An 18,725-nucleotide genomic window follows, 5' to 3' on the forward strand; every position below is an offset into this window, starting at 1 on the left:
TGTGGATCGTTGATGTCAAACAGCATTACATACGGCAACTCGATAACCATACTTTCTGGCAGGCTTGCCTGGCGCCGCCTGAACTGTTGATGGCAGGCTGTCAACCTGCCAGATCCCGGAAACCTGCACGTACGAACTAAGAAGTCCCGCAAGTCTTGCGCCGGCGCGCGAGCATCTAATCTAATGATTCATGCATGCATTTGTAACGCTCTGCCTCTCGGAAACCCCATGCCGCTCGGAAGCCCTCACCACAAACTCTCTGCACTCACTTGACCCTCCTTTAGTCAAACCCGCAAGCACATCCGGGACCTCCTCGCGGTTCTACTGCTTCTGCCTAAAACTGTTCCTGCTGCCAAAGCAGCTTTGCCCTCATCATCATGCCACATTGTCGCCTCATACACATTACATGCAACACACATCCACCTGGCCGTACACCCGTGTCCGCACCTTCACTGCACCCTCCCCACGCCACTTCAGCACCAGTTCTTGGCACCCCCCAAACCACATTGCCCAACAGCCTCCTGCAGCCCCACTATTGCCGTACGTTCCGCACCACGCCGTCCTCGTCACTCAAGTGCCCGTCGTCCTCGTCATACTCCGGCAGCGGCGCAGGCGCTGCCGCCCCTGCCACCCCTGCCCCTGCTGCCCCTGCCGCGGCCCCGCGCGCCTCGGGAGCGGCGTAGTCGGGCTGCTGGCCGGCATTGACCCACGGCAGCATGGACCGGAGCAGCAGCAGCAGCGGGTTGGCGCCGCGCAGCTCCTCGTCTGTCATGGCGGGCGCGGCGGCGCCGCCGGCCGCCTGGCGCTGCTGAGCCGCCATGATCATTTGCTCCTGCGCACGTGCAAGCGGGTTGAATCGCATTGTGTGCTGGATGTGATGCTGCTGTGCTCATGTGGGACGAATGGGGCCCAAAACCGCTTCAGTACCGCGCGAATGCATGTACGCCCGCCCGCCCCTCATAACCGGTAACCTTTCCGTTTCTCTTTCCATGTGCTCGTTCAGGGCCTGGGCCTTCTTGCTTGGGCAGCCACACGCCCCGTCACGCCCCTTAACGGCCCACCCCAGCCCTCACCCCAACCTGCAGCTCCGCCCCCACACAATGCCAGTTACACCCGCAGTCTCCTGCCCCCGCATGCAGCTCCGCCCCCACACGACCCCTAGCCACCAGCCCTCTCCGTCTCTTCCGCGCCCCCACCTGCAGCTCCGCCAGCTGGTCCTCCACGTCCACCATGGCGCCGCCGCCCTGCACCGCCGCCTCCACCTCCTCCCTGCAAGCATGCATGTGTGCGCGTAGGAGAAACCAACAGGTATTGCAGCGTGTCAGACAGCCGACAGCCGATAGCCAGGCGACAGTGTTCAGCAAACAGCAACAGCAAAAGCAATAGCAGCAAACCGTCCCCAGCGAGTCCGGATGCTTATGCGCGATTGAACACATTCACATATGATATGGGCGCATGGCATTCAAATGACCCGACGCAAGCACATACCCAAAACACACACAGGCACAGTCAGACGTCTCCGTCTCCCGTAAACAATCAACTCGAGCGATCGCAGAGCTCGCTACACGCACCGCGGGAGGGCGTTGACGGCATCGCTGAAGTCGGCGAGCCGCAAGTGTCCATACTCGTTGGCGGACTTGGCGGGGAAGGACTCGCGAGCCAGCGCGGCCCAGTCGGCGGCGGTGATGCCGTTGGAGGGGGCGCGCTGTGGGAGTGGAAGTTGTGGAGGGGTGCGGGAGTAGTCAGTTGTCGTATGTTAGGGGTTGTAGGAATAGTGAGTTGCAGGGGTGATCAGGGATTGGTTACGGAGGCGTGGCGTGTGTGGGTTTTCATTCCGTCTTGTAGGCCAGGCCTTGCGCTACGGCCTTCTCTCGGGTTCTGCCTGGGACGCTTTACTCCTTGACATCTGTCCATGAGCCTTTCGCTGATAGCCTCCTCCCTCCTCCCTCCTCCCTCCTCCCTCTCCTCTCCACTCGCCACCCACCTTGCCCTCCGCCACGTCCGCCGCCTCGGTCGCCGCCGCCCGCAGCAGCGCCAACAGGTCCGGCGGCTTCCACAGCTCGCCACTGCGCTCCACGTACAAGCCCACCTGCAGCAAGAGGGCGGCAGCGGTTTCCAGGGCGCAGGCGAGGGGGGGTTATTTCTTAGTTAAGGGAAACAACACGCAAAGCGAGAGGTGTGGGGAGCAGGGTCAGGCGGGGGGCAGCCGTGTTTGCTTTGTAGGACACGGATACCGGTACGGCCAACTACTGCACCGATGTTGAATGTGCGTGTGCCGGTGTCTTCGCCGCGCCAGAAATACCACAACTGACGCTTTCGCACAAACCCAGACCAGCCCAACGGCCCAACGCACCAGGTGCGACAGCGACGCGCTGCCGCCGTCGCCCGCGGCCGCAAACAGCTTGCGGTTTAACAGGTCTTTCCACCACGACTCCTGCAGAGGTGATGACGAGGTAATGCAGGGTCAGGGGTTGCTAGGGACTCTGGAAAGGTGCCGTGGCGGGGACGGACTGGCATGCACTCGATGGGCCGGCGTGGGTACTTTGATGATGAGGTGCAGCTTCCGGCCCCGCACCCCACCCAAACACCGGCAGAAACTGAAGCCTACACCACCACCGCCAACCTCCCCTCTACTGCTACTGCTGGTATCTACACCCCCCCGGTACCTTGGCCTCACCTTGGCTGCGCCCTTGTCCTGCAGCTTGGCGATGAGGCGCGGCAGCACCAGCGGGTGCAGCAGCAGCGCGCCCACCAGCAGCTCCTGAGGCGGTTGGGAGTTGACGGTTACGGAGGAATAAACTTCCATACAAGGATTCGGCGGACCAGGAATCTATTAGCCTCCCGACAACAAGCTCTACGGCTGACACGGGAGGAATGCTCACATGTGGCGACGAGCCCGATAGGTCGGGCGCACCGCTGCCGCTGCTGCTGGCGCCCGGCTGCGCCCGCTCCGCCGCCGCCTTGCTGCCGCCACCTCCGCCGCCTCCCGCCTGCTCCTGCTGCCGCCGGTGCGCCGCCATGGGCAGGGCGAAGGCGTAGTTGGGCAGCAGCGCCAGCGAGCGGTTGCCCTCAAACTGCAGTACAAACCGCTGCAGCCAGTCGTACCTGTAGGAATTGTGTGATGAAGGTGACGCGAGTATTTGGAGGGCACGGCCGGAACCTGGAAGGCAAGGCAAGCGGGCTGTGCCAGTGCGGTTCTTGGCCACAGCAACATTTGCCATGCATCCCGGGCTCCAGCCAAGATGCCGCCATCAACCATTCCGTAACCCTCAGACTTCTCTACTCAAGCCAACTGACTTCAATAATCTTACACAACTTCACACGAAAACGGCACTTCATCATCTATATATTTGCATAAACCATCATCATCGCCCCCACCGCACCTGCCGGCCCGCACCGCCAGGTAGTCCACCAGGTACAGGGCCCCCAGCGGGTCCTCGGGCTCCAGCGCCAGCAGCAGCTTGCAGCACTCGAGTGCGGCGCGATGGCAGCCGCGGCGCGACAGAGCCTTTGGGGCGAGAGACGTTGACAGGGTGCGGCGGGGTTGCAAAAGATGACAGAGAGAAATGCAGCGAGGTAGACAGCAGGGGGCGGGCACTTGCGGTGTGGCGTAGGCGGCATGCGTGGAATGCAAGCGTGTGCGCAACGTTGGAAACTCCCCTGTCTTCAGTACCCGCCAACGTGGCGCGGCCGCCCCCCAGACCCCTGCATCCCCGTGTCGCTTGTTGAGTGAAGCTGGTGTCCACCGCTGCCCCCACCCCCACCCATTAAATCCTAGCAGCTTGCATTCTAGCCCAGCGCATTCTCGACTTGTCCCTCTTAAACACCCAACCCAACCCAACCCCGACCTCGTCCCTCATCCCCCGACAAACGCACCCACCCACCCATCCACACCTGCACGTGTCGGAACAGCGCCCCAAACAGCGGCCGATTCTCCTCCACGCCGTAGTCCAGCCGGCAGGCGGCGGTGGCGGGCGTGAAGCCCGGGTGCCAGGCCGCCTCCAGAGCCCACAGCGCGCGGTCGAGCATCTCCTCCGCGTAGTTGTTCTCGCCTGCGCGCGGCAGGTGCAGCAGGGATGCAGGTCAGGGGGCCACAGCAGCAGCAGGTGCAGCAGGGATGCAGGTCAGGGGGGCACAGCAGCAGCAGCAGCATATGCCAGCAATACGGTACTAAACAGCAATACTTGACAGTATTACGGTACTTGACAACCAGGGGCCTGTACGGCATGCACCGCACGGGTGCGCGCCTGCAAGATTGCAACCAACGCCCCTGCGAGGCTGCATGTGCACATCCTGCCATCAACCACGCAGCCCCCCAATGCAGTGCCGTATCTCACCCATGTGGCGGTACAGGTCGTGCATGGCTAGCAGCGAGTCCACGTGGTACGGCGCCTGCTGCAGCAGCGCCGCGATGGTGGCGGGGTCGTAGCTGGCCTGCAGGGGACGGGGAAGACAGCGTGTGTTGGACAACCCAAGAAAACACGCAAAGCACGCAGGACTTTGTGCGATGCGGTACGTGTGTTGCGTGTGCGTGTTTGTTGGTGTGTAGGTGTATGCGTATGTGTTGGTGGTGCAGGAAGTACATAGGTGGAGGCCGAGGGCGCCACGGTCAGGTTCAGGCGCCAGTAGCACCGCGCAGTAGCACAGGTCTGGTACATTGTTCGGCTCAGCGCCGCAATCCTATGCCCTTTGCCCGTGAGCCTCCCCTTTCCTGTGCCTTGCTTCACAGGCACGTTGGGGTTAGGACAGACCCTCCCTAGCCTCCGACACACACGCACACACCTGGCAGCGGTAGAAGCGCGCCTGCGTGTCGCGATACGTCGGGCTGTGTGTGTATTTGAACATCGGCACGCCCGCCTTGTGACCTGTGTGCGGCACGTGGCATGACAGGCACACGTGCTGAATTCAACACACATGGAGAGGGGTGCATGACAAGGCGGGCAGCCTGGGATGCGGCGTCCATGCCCATCCGACCTGGCAGTTATTACGCCATGTCGCGATCCCGCCGCACCCGGCCGCACCCAGCCCTGCAAATGGACCTGCAGATTTAGCCCACAGCCCACAACTTCTCTCAACCCCTCCACCCAGCCAGCCACCTGCTAGCTGGCCATGCCTGGACCCCCCCCCCCCCCAGCTACCCACCCGCTAGCTCCATGCTGAGACCGCCCTCACTCGGTGGCCAATGCTCCTGCGGCGTCAAACCACACACAGGAACCAGAGAGTGAGCCCAAGCAATGCACCTTCAATAGGCCAGGACGGATAAAGAGGGAACAAGACGTGCGCCCCCCCCCTGTACTGGACACATGCCTCATGCCAGCACGCGGAGTCGCCGCCATCGCCTGAACCCACCCCGCCTCACCTTGGGCGCGACAAGCCAGCCCTTCTTCAATGCCAGCCCGCGCCGCCGCGCACCCGGCAGTCCGCGCGATGCGTTGCCGTACCGCCGCTGCTCCGCAGCCTGGGCACGGTCCTGCAGGCCGAGATGTGAAGCGGTTGTTGATTTCAAGAACGCAGCTCCAATACGGCGCCGTGTTTACCTATGTCCTGAGGACCTTGAGCTGAGCCCTCTGCTGCTGCCCCGATACCGGTACCCAGCGCCCGTGCGCCCGCACAGTCCACATGGCCTCCACCCAGCCACGCGCACTTTCCGCACCTTCCCCACCACAAAACACCCCCCCCCACACACACACAGTGTCAACCACTTTTGCCCTTGCGCTTTCCTAACACACGCACTCACCTGTCGGTCCACTGCCGCAACCACATCAGAGCCGAAGATGCGACGGAGCTGTCGATACACCCCAGGAACCAGCCAACGAGGAAAACCAGGGCAGTTACACAGTTAGTCACAGACGGGGTTGTCAGTTTGTCACCACGCCTATGCTTTGACCTCGATACCCCAAGGCTCCTTCGTGGTTCCCACGAGTATCACTGCTCAGCGCCCCGCATGCAAGACATGCACAGACCCCGAACACTCATCAACTCCCCGCCGTCCCTGACGCGCGCGCTCCACACTGCTCCATCCCACTGCAAACCCATTGTACTCCCGCTCTACCCCATTCCACCCGTCTCTTCCCACTCGCTCTGCCCCGCACAGCCTGCTGCCGCCCGCGACCCACCTCGTCGTCGCCTCGGAGCCCCTTGACATCCACACACAGCACAGAGGGAGCGCCAGAGCCCGCCGCACGGGCGCCGCCCGCCCCCGCGCCGCTGCTGCTCGCCGCAGCTCCCACCTGCAACACGGCACAGTATCGGCGCCGTCAGACAGGACCATACCGGAGAGCAGCTGCGCCGGCGGCAACACCGGCAATACCGCCAACGGCCGTCCTGCATCGCATGGCGCCGCACATCACCGCCCCCCGTCGCCCCGCAGACCCTCAACACCCCTCAAGCAGCAACCAGACATCACTCAACGGTGCACGAACCTGCACAGCAACACTTATTGAACACTTGCTCCGCACGCACCGTGGTCAGGTTCAGCTCTCGCACGATTGCGTCGATGTCGTCCTCCAGGCTGTTCGCAGCAGCCGCGGGTGCAGCAGCCGCAGCGGCGACGCCCTTGGCTTTGCCGCCGGCTTTGCCACCGCCCGCTGGCCCCGCCGCCGCCGGCGCACTGTCATCGTCACTGTCAGCGGCCTGGCCCTTGCCGCCGCCCGACTTGCCCTTCTTCTTTTTGTTCTTCGACTTTTTGCTGCTGCTGGCAGGCGCGGCAGCCGCAGCAGGAGCAGCGGCAGCGGCGCCCTTGTTCGGCTGCTGCGCCTGCGGCTGTGCCGGCTCCTCAGACTCATCCTTGCCGTTTACCTCCTCCGCTTCGTCTTCCTCGTCATCTGCCGCGGCCTCGTCCTCCTGCATTGCGACAACAATGGCCAGGCAAGTATCGCAGCGCGTGCACCACTGGCACGGAGCAGACACGCAAGACGCCAGCCCCCACGCCAACCCTGTCGAGCCCTTACCCCCCCCCCCGACTGCATCTGCCAGCCCCCCCCCCTGAGGATAAAACGTCACGCGCTGCCCTCGTGACCCTGTTGCGCGCAAGTGCCTCCTGTGCGTCTAGGAATTGCCAACGTCGGCAAGATCGCTCACGTCGTCCGAAAGCAGGTCAAAGGGGTTGAACGGCGCCTTGACACCAACAGACTCCTCTTCCTCTTCCTCCTCCTCTTCCTCCTCTGGTTCTGGGTTGGCTGGAGCTGCTTTAGCGGCCGCCTGCTCTTGCAGGCGCCGCAGATGGCGCATAGCCATCTTAGGCGGCTTTTAGATATCTAGATGTGAGCACTGATTTAGCAACACAGTGCAATTCAAGAGGAGGAGCAAACCGACTGAGCCAAAGCACAGGCCCCGAAGCAAACGCTGAGTAAGAAGCTCAGCGAAACATCTGTTAATAGTGATTACGAACCTGGCGAAAGGGGTCTGGAGGTGAGCTCGCTGGCCATCGGCCCATTGGCACGAGTCCCCTGTTTTTCGGGCCCTCCAGCGCCCGTCAACCTCATAGCGAAGCCATTAGGAGCCTGCTCTACCAGATTATATCGGCCGCAGGCGAATAGGGCCTTGTTTGCAAGTTTTTAGGGGCAGCTCCAGTCGGGAGCACTAGGCGCCATGTCGATGAAGACGCTTGCCGACTACATTAGGTGGCGCAACAAAGAGCCCATTAAGGCCTCTGTGGAGGAGTGGCGCCCCCCGGTCCCGGTCATCAACTATGACAAGCCTCAGAACGACGTGCTCTCGGCCCTTGACAAGGACCCTATTGTCCGGCGAGTGCTAATTAACCCTAAGGTCAAGCCCCCACGCGTGTTCCCCATCCTGGGCTCGCCGGGCTACCAGTTCTTCGCCGGGCTCTGGACTGGTGCCATGCTTACGTTTATTTTCACCAGCAAGCCGCTGGGCCGCAAGGAGGTGGAGGATCTCGTCAAGTATGACCCGGCATACTTCCCGGAGTACGCAAAGTCGCACTAAGTAGCGGCCGGGCGTTGGCGTGCCGGGCGAGGGGGCCGCTACTAGCGTGCTGGAGCGGGCGCCTTGCAAGCTCGGCTGGAGGCTCGGCCTTCCACAGGCAGCGCACAGCACGCAAGAAGAGAAGGGGTAGCGCTCTGGTGATGCAAGCTGGTGAAAGCTATGAGGATAGCAGGACGAGGCGTGTGGGCACTGCAGCGTGCGTGGACCTAAGCGCATCCTGCGCACCACCTCAGAGCAGCCGGCGCCTGCTGCATGCAGCTGCTATGCCAGCTTGAGGAGTGCGGCACTAAGCTTATCGTGATAGGTGTGACTTGTGCTTCGCGTGGTACTCGCGCGTGAGACTCTTGAAAGACTGGAAGGGCAGACAGACGGGTGGGCCCCTGGAGGCCAGCAGCACTTTCGTTGCAGTGCATGCAGGGTTTGCGTGGTGACGGTTTAGCTGATTAGGAATAGGATAGTTCTAAGAATGTATAGGCTGTGGTTAGGAATTAGAGAAACTGCCTCTTCATGAAGGAAGCGGCAAGGGTTGACTGTACCCTGGGACCATTTCACATGCGGAATGCATGTGCGCGGCAAATGCAACCTATTGCGTTGCAAGATGTAAATGCTAAACGATGCTGCTGCCTGCCTGTTGGTTGGGGATTGGCCTGCTGCCGTAGAGAGGGGGGGGGGCAGGGGGCAGAATATTGTCCATGGCGGCCGCGCTGAGCAGAGCACGTCAACAGGGGCGCGGGCGTGGTCGTCGCCAGCTCAGGCCACTTTAGGTGGGACTGCGGGATGCAGCGCTCGTGATGGAACATGGCAAGGGGCAGGAAAGCGTAGTCCCGATGTGTGTGGCTCCCACCCGTGCCCACATAAATGCGTAGCAAGAAGGGACAAGGCATTGGTGCGTCGTTCGCGCGCTGTTACTGTACCGACGGTAGCTGGCAGGTTGTGGCGATGTTTTGCTGACGCGCATTCCTCACGCTCCGGGCGCCCGGCCAAGGCGATAGCACCACACAGACTCAATGCGACGCCACACCGCGCGGATAGCATAGCCGATGCGCACCTGCAGGCAGTCGACCGGCGTCCACGGATGAGCTGTGTAGACGAGCACTAGCGTAATGCAACGGCGTGCAGCAAAACAATGGCCGGGCGACAGTGTGACAAGCAGGGGCAAGAACAAGGCGAAGCAAAGCAGAAGAGGGGCCCGAATGTGTACGACAATTGTGGCGGGCAGGCCGAATGCGGTGCAACACGCCAACAGCACAACCGGAGGTGAGGAAGCGTTGCTGATGGTGAGGATAGGTGCTGCGACGTTCGGTAGGGGAGCTGTGGCCGCGCACTAGATGGGAGGAAGTTTCCGAGGTGTTGTTTCCGAGGCATTGTTTGTGGCTGATGTTTGTGGCTGATTAAGAAAGAAGCAGAGTTTCGGCTGTGAGCGGCTGGCGAGGAGAGGCGGGGGCTGTTGCGTTTTGGAAGGCGGGCGGAAGGCCGCACACGCCGGGAGTCGGGCAGGCTGTAGATTTCGCTGAAGCTGCGTTTGAGAAGGGAGCCGAAGGGACAGCTGGGGTGGGACAGTTGGTGTGGGACAGCTGGAAGGGACAACTGGAAGGGACTACTGGAAGGGACAGCTGGGAGGGACATCTGGGAGGGGACAGCGGATGTGGGACTGCTGGGGTGGGACAGCTGGGGAGAGGCACGGGACAGCTGGGGAGAGGCACGGGACAGCTGGCATGGCTGGCTGCAGAGGCTGGCAGCGCTGGGGCTGGTACGTAGGTGGGTACTTGGGTACGCGGCTGGATGGAGCCCGGGCTCACGAAGAGCTCCCCGGTGGCATGACAGGAGGCGGCGTCTTAAAATCATCAGCCCTGCGGCACGGGAGCGCGGAGAGGGGACACGCGCACACACACAGGGCAAAACACAGCCAGGACGAAAAGCCCGCCAAGGAGCCCGCCCACGCAGCCAACACGCGCCCGCCGCAAACAGGCACTCACACGCGCACACACAACCCACAAGACGGCCGAGAAGCCGGCGATCACGCACCGCACGCCCCACACACGGCCGGCGGGACAGCGCACTCCCGAAAACCAGCGCCCCTAACGCAAACCCAAGAACCCGACCTGCGCCGAACCGACAAGGAAAAAGCCCACACGCGCGCCAAGCCCCAAACTTAGCACCGACCTGTGTCCCTACCGTAAAAACGGGAAACCAGAAGCCCAGCACGGGAACACCGGCACGGCCGTCCCCGCACCGCAGAGCGGTTCAGGGCAGCCGGGACCGGCGCCCCACCCCCAATCACCTACTACAAGCCACCGCACCGCTCGGTACCGCCGCTACCGTCGCCCAGGTCGCCGCTCCACGGCTGTCGTGCTGGCTGAGGCTGACGCTGCTGCGTCACATCTGGGGCTGCTGCTAACAGATGGACATATCGCTGCCGCTGTCAGAGGAGATGGACATGTCGTCGCCTGAGCCGATGTTGTTGTCGCCGTGGCACCAGGCCGCGTGGCCAGCAGGAGGGAAGGGAAGCGGTGGTGCGGGCAGGGCCGGCAGGACGACGGCGGCGGCGACTGGTGGCGCGGGGGCCGGAGGGGGAGGCGGCGGCGGGGCCGCCGGCGGAGGAGGGGGCAGATCCGGGGGCGGCAGGAGGCTGAGGAGCCCGCGTGAGGTCATGGTACCCGGCAGCAGTTGGCGATGCCGACAATAGAAGCGCATGAGGGCCTTGCGGAGGAAGGGGCGCGGGTAGGCGCGCAGATGCAGCCGCCGCAGCGTGCGCCGTGCTGACGTGATGAAGGTGCCGAGGGTGGTGCAGAGCCGCGCAAGGGTGACGAGGGCGCCGATGACAACGTTGAAGCGCACGTGCCGGGGGATGCAGGAGTAGAACGGGGTGAAGCGGGAGACGCCGAGCTGCGCAAACTTGGGGCTGTCGCGTTTGTCGTACGGCTGTAGGTCGTACACGACGTGCCCGTAGATGTTGCTGCTGTGGGGGGTGATGGCGAAGTTGAGGTAAGGCGTGGCGACGCCGGCGGCGGGTGTGGCGCCGGAGGCCGCCAAGGTGAGGTCGGTGGAGTAGATGCCAGGGATGCCGGCAAGCGATTGGGATTGCAGCAGCAGGTGGGGAAGGAAGGGGTTGCAGCAGCCGAGGAGGTCGTCGGTGTACCGCTGGGTGTCTTGGAACGCCAGTAGCACATCAAGGGCGAGGGAAGCTTCCGCGCACAAGGAGCTGGCGGAGGGCATGAAGACGCGGGTGTAGAGTGCGTGCTGCCAGCGCAACTCATCATAGGCAAGGACCAGGTTGGCAACGTACGAAGCGAAGTTGGCGCCCATGGCGACGCCGCGAATTTGCAGGTAGGGCTGGCCGCGGTAGGAGGTGTAGGCATGCGCAAGCAGGGCGCGCAGCACCGTGCGGAGGACGCCGGGCGTCCACATATAGTATCGGCCGTGAGCGTCGAGACCTCGATGCGGATGGGGAGCAGGCGGGGGGCGCCCGCGGCGGGCGGCGGAGGTGGATTTGGGGCTGGCGCGGGCAAGCCATGCGGCTTCGGTAGGCCACTGGGCTTCGGCTGCACGGTTGTACGGGTAGAACTGGAGGCCGGCGGCTCCATCATGCAGGGTGGAGAGGACGAGGGAGAAGAGGTTGACCAAATGCTCGATGCAGGTAGGAATAGGCAGGTTGGTGAAGAGCCGTTCCACGTCATATGTGCACACGGCCGGCGCGGAGACAGGGCCGGGCAGCTGACATGGCGCGGCAGTCGAGGCGGTGTAGGTGACGGTGGCGATGGGTGGCCCAGGGGCAGGGGGCGGGTACCGGATCGTGCGGCCGAAGGTGAGGGTGCCAGTGTAGGGGCAGGATGTCGCGGGGTCCTCAACAGGCTGCGGCGCGTGCAGGGGGCAGTGCCAGGTGCCCATGCGGTGGGCGGCGCGTGTGCTGATTGCGGGCCGTAAGCATGCGCCGTGGGCGCCGACGAGGCATGTGGCACGGCCGTCGGTGCGAGCGCCGGGGTGATCACACAGGATGAGGCCGTGACCATTGGTGCGGCCGCAGACAGCACAAGGGAAGTCCGGGGCGGGGGTAGTCGGTGCGGGGGTGGTGGCGGCGGGGGGTGTGGGCGTGAAGGTGGTGGTGCCGGCGCCGGGGAGAGGGTTGATCGGCCTGGGGGCGAGGGACGCGTGGCGCAGCAGGCTAGCGGAGACGAAGGGGCCGTTGACGTGCCACGGCCGCAGGGGCAGGCGCGGAAAGAGGGCTGCGTACAGTACAGCGGGATGCAGCGTACATGGAAGTGATGGAACGCTTGCGCACTGCTGAAAGTTCGTAGTCCGTGCCTTCGTGTACTGTATGATAGGCGGGTAGGGACAGATTTGCCATGCGTTACAGGGCAGTATCGCAGATGGAGCGCCTGCGCGTACAGGGCAGATACCGGCAAAATTGTCACTCCAAAGTTTGTCACCCGTACCGAGTCAGCACATGCACACGACACGTCAAACTGAAAGCTATTATTGGAGGCTGAATTGGTGGTAATGCCACGTTGATTTATGTTCTAGGTGCACGCAGCCAACCAACCCGTGCCTATGTCCTCAATTCCAACGGCCCTAAAGCGTTGCTCCGCAGCAGCCAAGGCAGCAGCTAACACCGCCGCCGCCGCAGCTAACACCAAGAATCAAGCTCCACGTACTTAGCTAGAATTGTGTCAGATACGTGGTCCTCTAAGCAGAATCAAACTAGTGCCAAGCGGGTGGCGAAATGCCGCCCCCACAATCTCCTACCAGGGCCTGGCCCTTGAGCCACAATCGAGAACACCAATCTACAACCGCCTCTCGCGGAAGGCCTGAGTGAGTGCACCGGGCACTGGCCCCTGCGGCCGAAGCCTTCGGGCCCCCTGCCCCTCTCGGATTGCAGTACACAAACAAGTTACCAGACCGCACTTGATAGTTGACCTAGCGCTGGCTATGGTACGACACTTCCCTTCCTCCGAGTGTCCATCCTCTCTCTAGCAACGCCGAACGTCACTCCCATACCCCTGACTCTCCCAATAAGCCTTCGCCAACAGAAGATGCTCTGCAGTCTGGACCATGGCTGGAATCACAGCTCATTACAGCCGACTCAACCCGACCATCACAGAAACGCTGCGCGCGCCCAGCGCCCTCAGCTCACAACCGCCAACGGCTCCGCCGCCTGCTCAACAGCCACGGCTGCAGCGCGCTGCTGGGGGTTGGGGTTGGCATGGGACTCGGCGCCGGGCGTGCCAGCGGCCTCGATCTTATCCAGCGTTGCCAAGCCCAGCGGCGTGCAGCGGTAGGCGAAGGGGTTGCCGCGACCGCCCTGGCCCGTGCGGACTAGCTTGCCCTGGTTCACCATCCTGCAAGGCGGCGAACGGCAATCAGGTCAGTGGGACGTACGGTACTCTCCGTCTGGCAAGCTCCATGTGAATGCCGTACACCGCAACCCAGAGGCGTCAGCAAGCTGCGGACCTAGTATGCCGGCAGGATGCATCCCGCAAGTTTGCCATAACCCAACCGGGGCTTGCGGGGGCCATGCAAGGGCCCGGCACTCACAGGCGCAGCGCCTTGGAGGTGTCGGGGTTGTTGCCGAGCGTGGAGCGGATCTCCTTCTCGTACACCACGTCGCCGCCCACCATGCGCAGGATGATGACGCAGTTCAGGACCACCTTGGAGATCTGCGCGAGGTAAATCATGCGTTGAGGTTGCGGAGCGAGAACGTCATGTCCACGGAGCCGGCGCGTTACGTCCACAGCAGCACGGTCCCTTTTCTGTGCTGAGCCCCCCGGAACATCCCTTTTCTTTTCTTGCCGCTGGCACATGACAATGCTCCTGCTTCGGTCGTGCTATTGAGCTAAGATTTTAGCGGCACGTACCGTGGCCGGGTCGCGCGCCTTGCGCTTCTTCTCCGGTTGCGGTGGGTCATCCCGCGCCGTGGGCGCCTTGCGCTTGCGGCCTGCGCCGCCCTCCCCGCCCTCGGCGTCTGGCCTTCGGTAGCTGGTGTACACGCGCCTGTGGGATTTGCGCATGACAAACAATTTGTCTAGCATGGCACCAAAGGCTCACTCTACGTGAAAGAAACCACATCCACTATGCATTCATGGTCAGATCCAACTCTCAACATTTAAGCCTAGGCCCGCCGCCCCCACTCGCCTGTAGCCATACTCCGCCGCGGCGTCATAGTCCTCATCGCTGTCATCGGGGTCCTTGCCGCCGCCACCGCCGCCCGCACCATCGCCGTCCGCACCGTCATCCTCCTCGTCCTCGTATCCGTGCGCATAAGCGGCGCGCTGCGATGTTTGTCATGATAGGGTGGAAGCGAGGTTACTAAGGACAGTGGACGAGGAGAGACCGAAAAGAGGTGTTTTTGTGTTGTGAGGCTGCGGTGACCGGCGCCTGTGCAACCTGCTGGGAGCCCTTGCTCACGCGCCGCACCTGGGCTGCCGGTGCGCCGTAGTGGTGGCCGGGGTGGGCCCTGGAATACTCCATGGTCATGATGGCGTCATCGAACCTGCGGCAGCAGGCGGACACGGGGGTAGCGCGTCAAGACAGCACGAAACATGTAGAATGCGCATCCATCGAACAACTGTCGGCATTGAAACGTACACAGACTTGGACGCGGCGACAACCTCCCGGTCGGCATACATGTTGGCAAGGTGGGAGGGAAAGGCCAGCCGCGCGCACCTCCGGGGCAGGTGGACGGCGCGCCCCGCCGACCCGTTGTCCGACGACCGCTGCGATACCGACAGCGGCGGCTGCATGGCCGGCATGCCGGGCGGCACGTGCGCGTGCGGCACCATGGCGTGGTGCTGCTGCGGGTGCCCGGGGTGGTGCACCAGCTGGCCCAGACCGGCCATCGGCCCCATGCCGGGCGGCGCGCCGCCGCCGCTGCTGCCGCCGGCGCCCGGCGGCCAACCCGGAAGGCCCATGAAAGCCACCTGTGATCCAGCGTGTTGTTGCGACACGACAGCAGGGTCGGCAACTTCGCACCAGTCTTGGCATCCAGTCTTGCCCCAGACATGCCATGGAACTACGCCCTTTTATTGCTGGTTCGGAGGCCTGGCCGGGCTCCCGCACCTGGTCGTAGCCGCCGCTGAGCGGGCCGCCCTCGATGAGGTAGCCGGGGTCGGAGCGCTGGCGGCCGTTGGGCGGGATGCACATGGGCAGCGAGCCGCTACGGCCCATCTGCGTACAGGCCAGGTACAGGGCAGCAGTTGGGCAGGTGAGGCAGCGGCGGAGAGCTAGGAACATGGGTATAAGAGGAGGACACGGACAGCCCACAGTGCGGTGGCAAAGGACGAGCAAGAGACGGGGGCCCTTGCGCGTCAGGACAGATGCAGAGCACATTTGCACGCTGCGCCGGCCCGCATGAGTGTACAGCCCAGCGCAACGCGCAGTGCAAGCCGGCGCCGGCACCCACATGCAGCAACGCTGTGCGGTCGGAGCCGCCGGAGCTCCGCCGCGGCGGCACGCCGCCCGAGAAGGCGCCGCCGCCGCCCGATACACCGGTGCCGCCGCTGCCCGGGAACATGGGCGGCAGGCCAAAGGGCAGCATGCCGCCGCCGCCCGAGGACGGCTCGCGGCCCGAGGCGGCGCGCTCGGCGGCGAGGCCGATGAGGAAGGGGTCGGGCGTGGCACCGCCGCCCGAGTGCTCCGTGCTGCGCCGCTTCTTCAGCCGCTGTGTCCGCCTGCGGTGCAATTATATTCAAAACAAATGGGTAAGAAAACACCAATAGCGCCCACAAATTTCGCGCTTGCTACAAAGAACGTAGGAAAGCCCGCACCAAAAATACGAAAAAATCATTCGAGCAAACATACAAACCAAAACTATGCCTCGGTGCAGCGGCCGCGCGCCCTCGCACCTGGACACGTTGCACTGCGCGTCGCCCAGGCCGAACCACTGGTTGAGCTGGCTGAAGGAGCCGCTGCGCGTCATCTGCAGCGACGGCGTGGAGCCCAGGCCTGGCAGTTCCGCCGAGCCGGGCCGCTGCTGCTCGCCCGCCGCCGCCTTGAGCACCGAGTCCATGCCGAGCCCCATGGCCATGGCCGCGCTGCCGCTGCCCATGCTGGTGCCCGGGTAGCCCTTGCCAGGGAAGGTGGAGCTGGAGCGCCGCTGCTGCGGGCCGGTAGGGACGGGCGTGGCGCTGGGGCCGGGCGGCGGCAGGCCGTTTTGCGAGGGCCGCCGGCGGGCGGCGAGCTGTGCGGCGTTGGCTGCGGCGGCGGCGTGCTGCTGCGCCGCGTAGTCGGCTCCGGCGGCGGCGGCAGCATTGGCGTCCTCTCCAAGGTCGCCGCCCATCATCATTTGCTGGTGGTGCATGGCGGCGGCGGCGTAGGGGTCGTAGGGGTAGCCCCAGCTGTTGCTAGGGTGCAGGCCGTGCGGCGGCGGCGGGTGCATGGCGTGCGGCGGCGGCGGCACGCCGGGCGGCCCGTAGCCGGGCGGCGGCATCATGCCGGGGTGGTGTGGGTGCATGTGCGGGTGGTGCGGTGGCGGCACCGGCCACTCGTACCCATGGGGCCCTCCCATCATGTGGGGCGGCGGCGGTGCCGCCACGGGCGGCCACTGCGGCGGCGGCATCATCGCGCCAGCCTGCTGCGGCGGCGCCTTGGGTGCGCCGCCGTCGGCTTCGCCGGCGGGCGCCGCGGAGGGAGCCGGGCCCGGCGCCATGACGTCGTCACTTGACGGCGCAGCAGCCTCCGGCCTGCCCTCCAACTCCTCGGTCTGCTGTTGCCCGCCAGCATGCTGCTGCTGCTGCTGTTGCTGTTCCTGGGCGGGGTCGTCACACACGCCCGACCGCAACCTGATGACAGCCTCCAGCCCAACGTCTCCTTCGCTCTCGCCACCGGTGCTGCCCTTGCCCACGAGTTTGCCGCCAGCCAGAGCCGGCGCAGAGCCGTCCGCACCCGCCGCGGACGCGGGCACAGCCATCAACGCCTGCGAAGGCTGCGATGCAGCCGACGCTGGGTCGGTGCCGCCGTCGGAGGCGCCATTGTGCATGGCTGCCGCGTCCTCGGACGCATCGGACGGCGCGCCTCCCTCAACGGAAGGAGCAGCAGCAGCGGGCGGCTGCGGCGCGCCCGGTGCCACAGCTGCCGGGTGCGGCGGCTGCATGCCCGGGTACATGCCGGGGTGTATGGCATGGTGCGGGTGGCCGTAGGGCGGCGGCATGTAGTGGTAGGCCGGGTGCGGCGGCATGCCGGGGTGCGGGCGGTATCCGTAGGCGTAGTGCGGGTGGCCCATGGGCGGCGGCGGGCCCATTGCCGGGTAGCGAGCATCTTGGGGATAGTACCCGCCGCGCATGTGAGGTGGCGGCGGGTAGCCAGGGTGGTGGCCGTAGGGCGGCGGCGGCGGCATCATGTGACCGTGCCCGGGCGGGCAGGGCGCGCCCGGCATGCCAGGGTGCGGGTAGGGGTAGGCACCGTAGGGCGGGTAGCGCATGTGGCCGGCGTGCGGCACCGGCATGGGGCCACCTGAGGTCTGCGGCTGCAGCGTGGGCGGCTGGGAGGACTGCGAGACAGTCGAGCCCTGCGCCGCAGAGCCGCCGCCAACCGCCGCCACGGCTGCACCAGCACCCGAGCTGAGGTCGGCGCTGCCTCCGGAGGGTGGGATGCCCTGCGAGCCCAGCGAGGCCTGTCCCGGCATGGACGAGGAGGCGGGCGCGGCACCGCCCGGCTGCTGCGACTGCTGCTGGGGGTCAGGCTGCTGCTGCAACGGCGCCGGTTGCGGCACCATTCCGTAGTCCCACTGCGTGGGTGCCGGAGCGGGCACGGCGGACTGCGGCCAGGTGTCTGGGGCCGCGCCTGCAGGGCGCGGCTGGTGCTGCGATACGCCGGGCCGCTGAAAGAGCTCCGGCATGGGCGGCAGTTGCTGGTAGGTCGAGTCAACGCTGGCAACTGCGGACGTCGTGGCCGCGTCGCCTCCATCGGCAGGCTCCGCCTTGATTGTTTCCTGCGGGGTCAAACAGCACGTGACCGTGTCAGCCAACTTCATGACAACAATAGAGGGACAGAACCTCATTTCAGCATGGCGTGCGGAATAGGGGTGGTTACGCATTGAGGGGTAGCAGCCCAGGAGGACGAACGGAGACCTTACCGGCGCCTGGCCCGAGGGAGCTGCGGGAGCCGCTCCCTGCTGTGGCAGTAACCCGAGCAGTCCTGCCAACTGCATATTTGATATCATTGACTGAGGTAGGTTGCTTGAATCGAACTGGTCCGGGTTATTGAGAAAGCTGTTGAACGCTGCTGCGAGAGTGCCCGGGGACGACGTTGTAGCCACTCCCCCGTCTGCTGACTCTGCCGCAATGCCTTCAGCGTTCAAAATTCGTCCCTGTACCGTCGCCAGGGCGAAAGCTGAGGCGAGCGCCGGGTCGCTAGCCTCCGCCATCGCTCGGCTGCAGCAGCCCGCTAACTCTTCCGTCCTCACGCTGACCGAGCCGGCTTCGAGGCTGTCAGACTGATAAGCAGCTTACAAATTGTTGCCGGCAAGGGCACGCCAAATGTGAGCCCTGCAACTCAGTTCGGGGGCAGACGCAGCCACAGCCCGGCCAGGACCACCTCAGCAACATGTCCATGGGTTCGGCATTAGTGATATAATTGTTACAAATGCATTGCTAGCAGCGGACTGGCATTATGGTCTAGTTTGAGACCGGCGACTGTAGTCGTAGGCTTTGAGCCGTCGCACGCAAGCAATGGATACAGTCTCGTATGATAGTGATATCAGCTATGCTAATGATTCAATAAATTTGCCTTGGGATTGCGAGAGCAGCACTGGTTGCTCTCGTCTGTCGCGAAGCAATGATGACCGT

At 64.3% G+C, this 18,725-nt stretch overlaps 3 protein-coding genes across 3 annotated transcripts; 1 reads left to right on the forward strand and 2 right to left on the reverse strand.

The window, feature by feature from the left end:
- Positions 1-13: 13 nt before the first annotated feature.
- Positions 14-7,357, reverse strand: CHLRE_11g467639v5 (uncharacterized protein). The gene is made up of 17 exons (XM_043067395.1): positions 7,081-7,357; positions 6,463-6,843; positions 6,117-6,230; positions 5,738-5,785; positions 5,360-5,470; positions 5,143-5,188; positions 4,783-4,865; positions 4,338-4,434; positions 3,895-4,052; positions 3,384-3,508; positions 2,883-3,105; positions 2,678-2,761; positions 2,354-2,434; positions 1,985-2,089; positions 1,572-1,705; positions 1,197-1,269; positions 14-832 (listed from the first exon to the last, which is right to left on the reverse strand). Exons 1-17 carry the CDS (start codon positions 7,234-7,236, stop codon positions 533-535), a joined length of 2,319 nt encoding a protein of 772 aa, XP_042919394.1. The 5' UTR covers positions 7,237-7,357; the 3' UTR covers positions 14-532.
- A 100-nt stretch (positions 7,358-7,457) lies between these two features.
- CHLRE_11g467640v5 (uncharacterized protein) lies at positions 7,458-8,563 on the forward strand. The gene has a single exon (XM_001698756.2). It carries the CDS (start codon positions 7,591-7,593, stop codon positions 7,945-7,947), a length of 357 nt encoding a protein of 118 aa, XP_001698808.1. The 5' UTR covers positions 7,458-7,590; the 3' UTR covers positions 7,948-8,563.
- Positions 8,564-12,283: 3,720 nt separating this feature from the next.
- Positions 12,284-18,627, reverse strand: CHLRE_11g467641v5 (uncharacterized protein). Its single transcript, XM_043067396.1, has 10 exons — positions 18,014-18,627; positions 15,786-17,869; positions 15,344-15,611; positions 15,001-15,108; positions 14,608-14,861; positions 14,359-14,434; positions 14,077-14,213; positions 13,800-13,935; positions 13,480-13,601; positions 12,284-13,283 (listed from the first exon to the last, which is right to left on the reverse strand). The coding sequence occupies exons 1-10, from the start codon at positions 18,086-18,088 to the stop codon at positions 13,070-13,072; spliced, it is 3,474 nt and encodes a 1,157-aa protein (XP_042919395.1). The 5' UTR covers positions 18,089-18,627; the 3' UTR covers positions 12,284-13,069.
- Between the last annotated feature and the right edge of the window lie 98 nt (positions 18,628-18,725).

The sequence above is a fragment of the Chlamydomonas reinhardtii genome, chromosome 11, assembly GCF_000002595.2.
Source record: "Chlamydomonas reinhardtii strain CC-503 cw92 mt+ chromosome 11, whole genome shotgun sequence".
In the NCBI taxonomy this organism is placed as follows: Eukaryota; Viridiplantae; Chlorophyta; class Chlorophyceae; order Chlamydomonadales; family Chlamydomonadaceae; genus Chlamydomonas; species Chlamydomonas reinhardtii.

What these genes read in the sequence shown, in the direction of transcription:
- CHLRE_11g467639v5 (XM_043067395.1), bottom strand. Translation starts at nt 7,236, where the DNA reads ATGGCTATGCGCCATCTGCGGCGCCTGCAAGAGCAGGCGGCCGCTAAA. An exon ending in TCTCAGCATGGAGCTAGCGG is followed by an intron (nt 4,866 to 5,142) that starts GTGGGTAGCTGG and finishes TGCCGCACACAG; the next exon opens with GTCACAAGGCGGGCGTGCCG. An exon ending in ACCAGCTGGCGGAGCTGCAG is followed by an intron (nt 833 to 1,196) that starts GTGGGGGCGCGG and finishes GCACGTGCGCAG; the next exon opens with GAGCAAATGATCATGGCGGC.
- CHLRE_11g467640v5 (XM_001698756.2), top strand. Translation starts at nt 7,591, where the DNA reads ATGTCGATGAAGACGCTTGCCGACTACATTAGGTGGCGCAACAAAGAG.
- CHLRE_11g467641v5 (XM_043067396.1), bottom strand. Translation starts at nt 18,088, where the DNA reads ATGCAGTTGGCAGGACTGCTCGGGTTACTGCCACAGCAGGGAGCGGCT. An exon ending in CTCCCTCGGGCCAGGCGCCG is followed by an intron (nt 17,870 to 18,013) that starts GTAAGGTCTCCG and finishes TTGACCCCGCAG; the next exon opens with GAAACAATCAAGGCGGAGCC. An exon ending in GCGGCGGAGTATGGCTACAG is followed by an intron (nt 13,936 to 14,076) that starts GCGAGTGGGGGC and finishes CAAATCCCACAG; the next exon opens with GCGCGTGTACACCAGCTACC.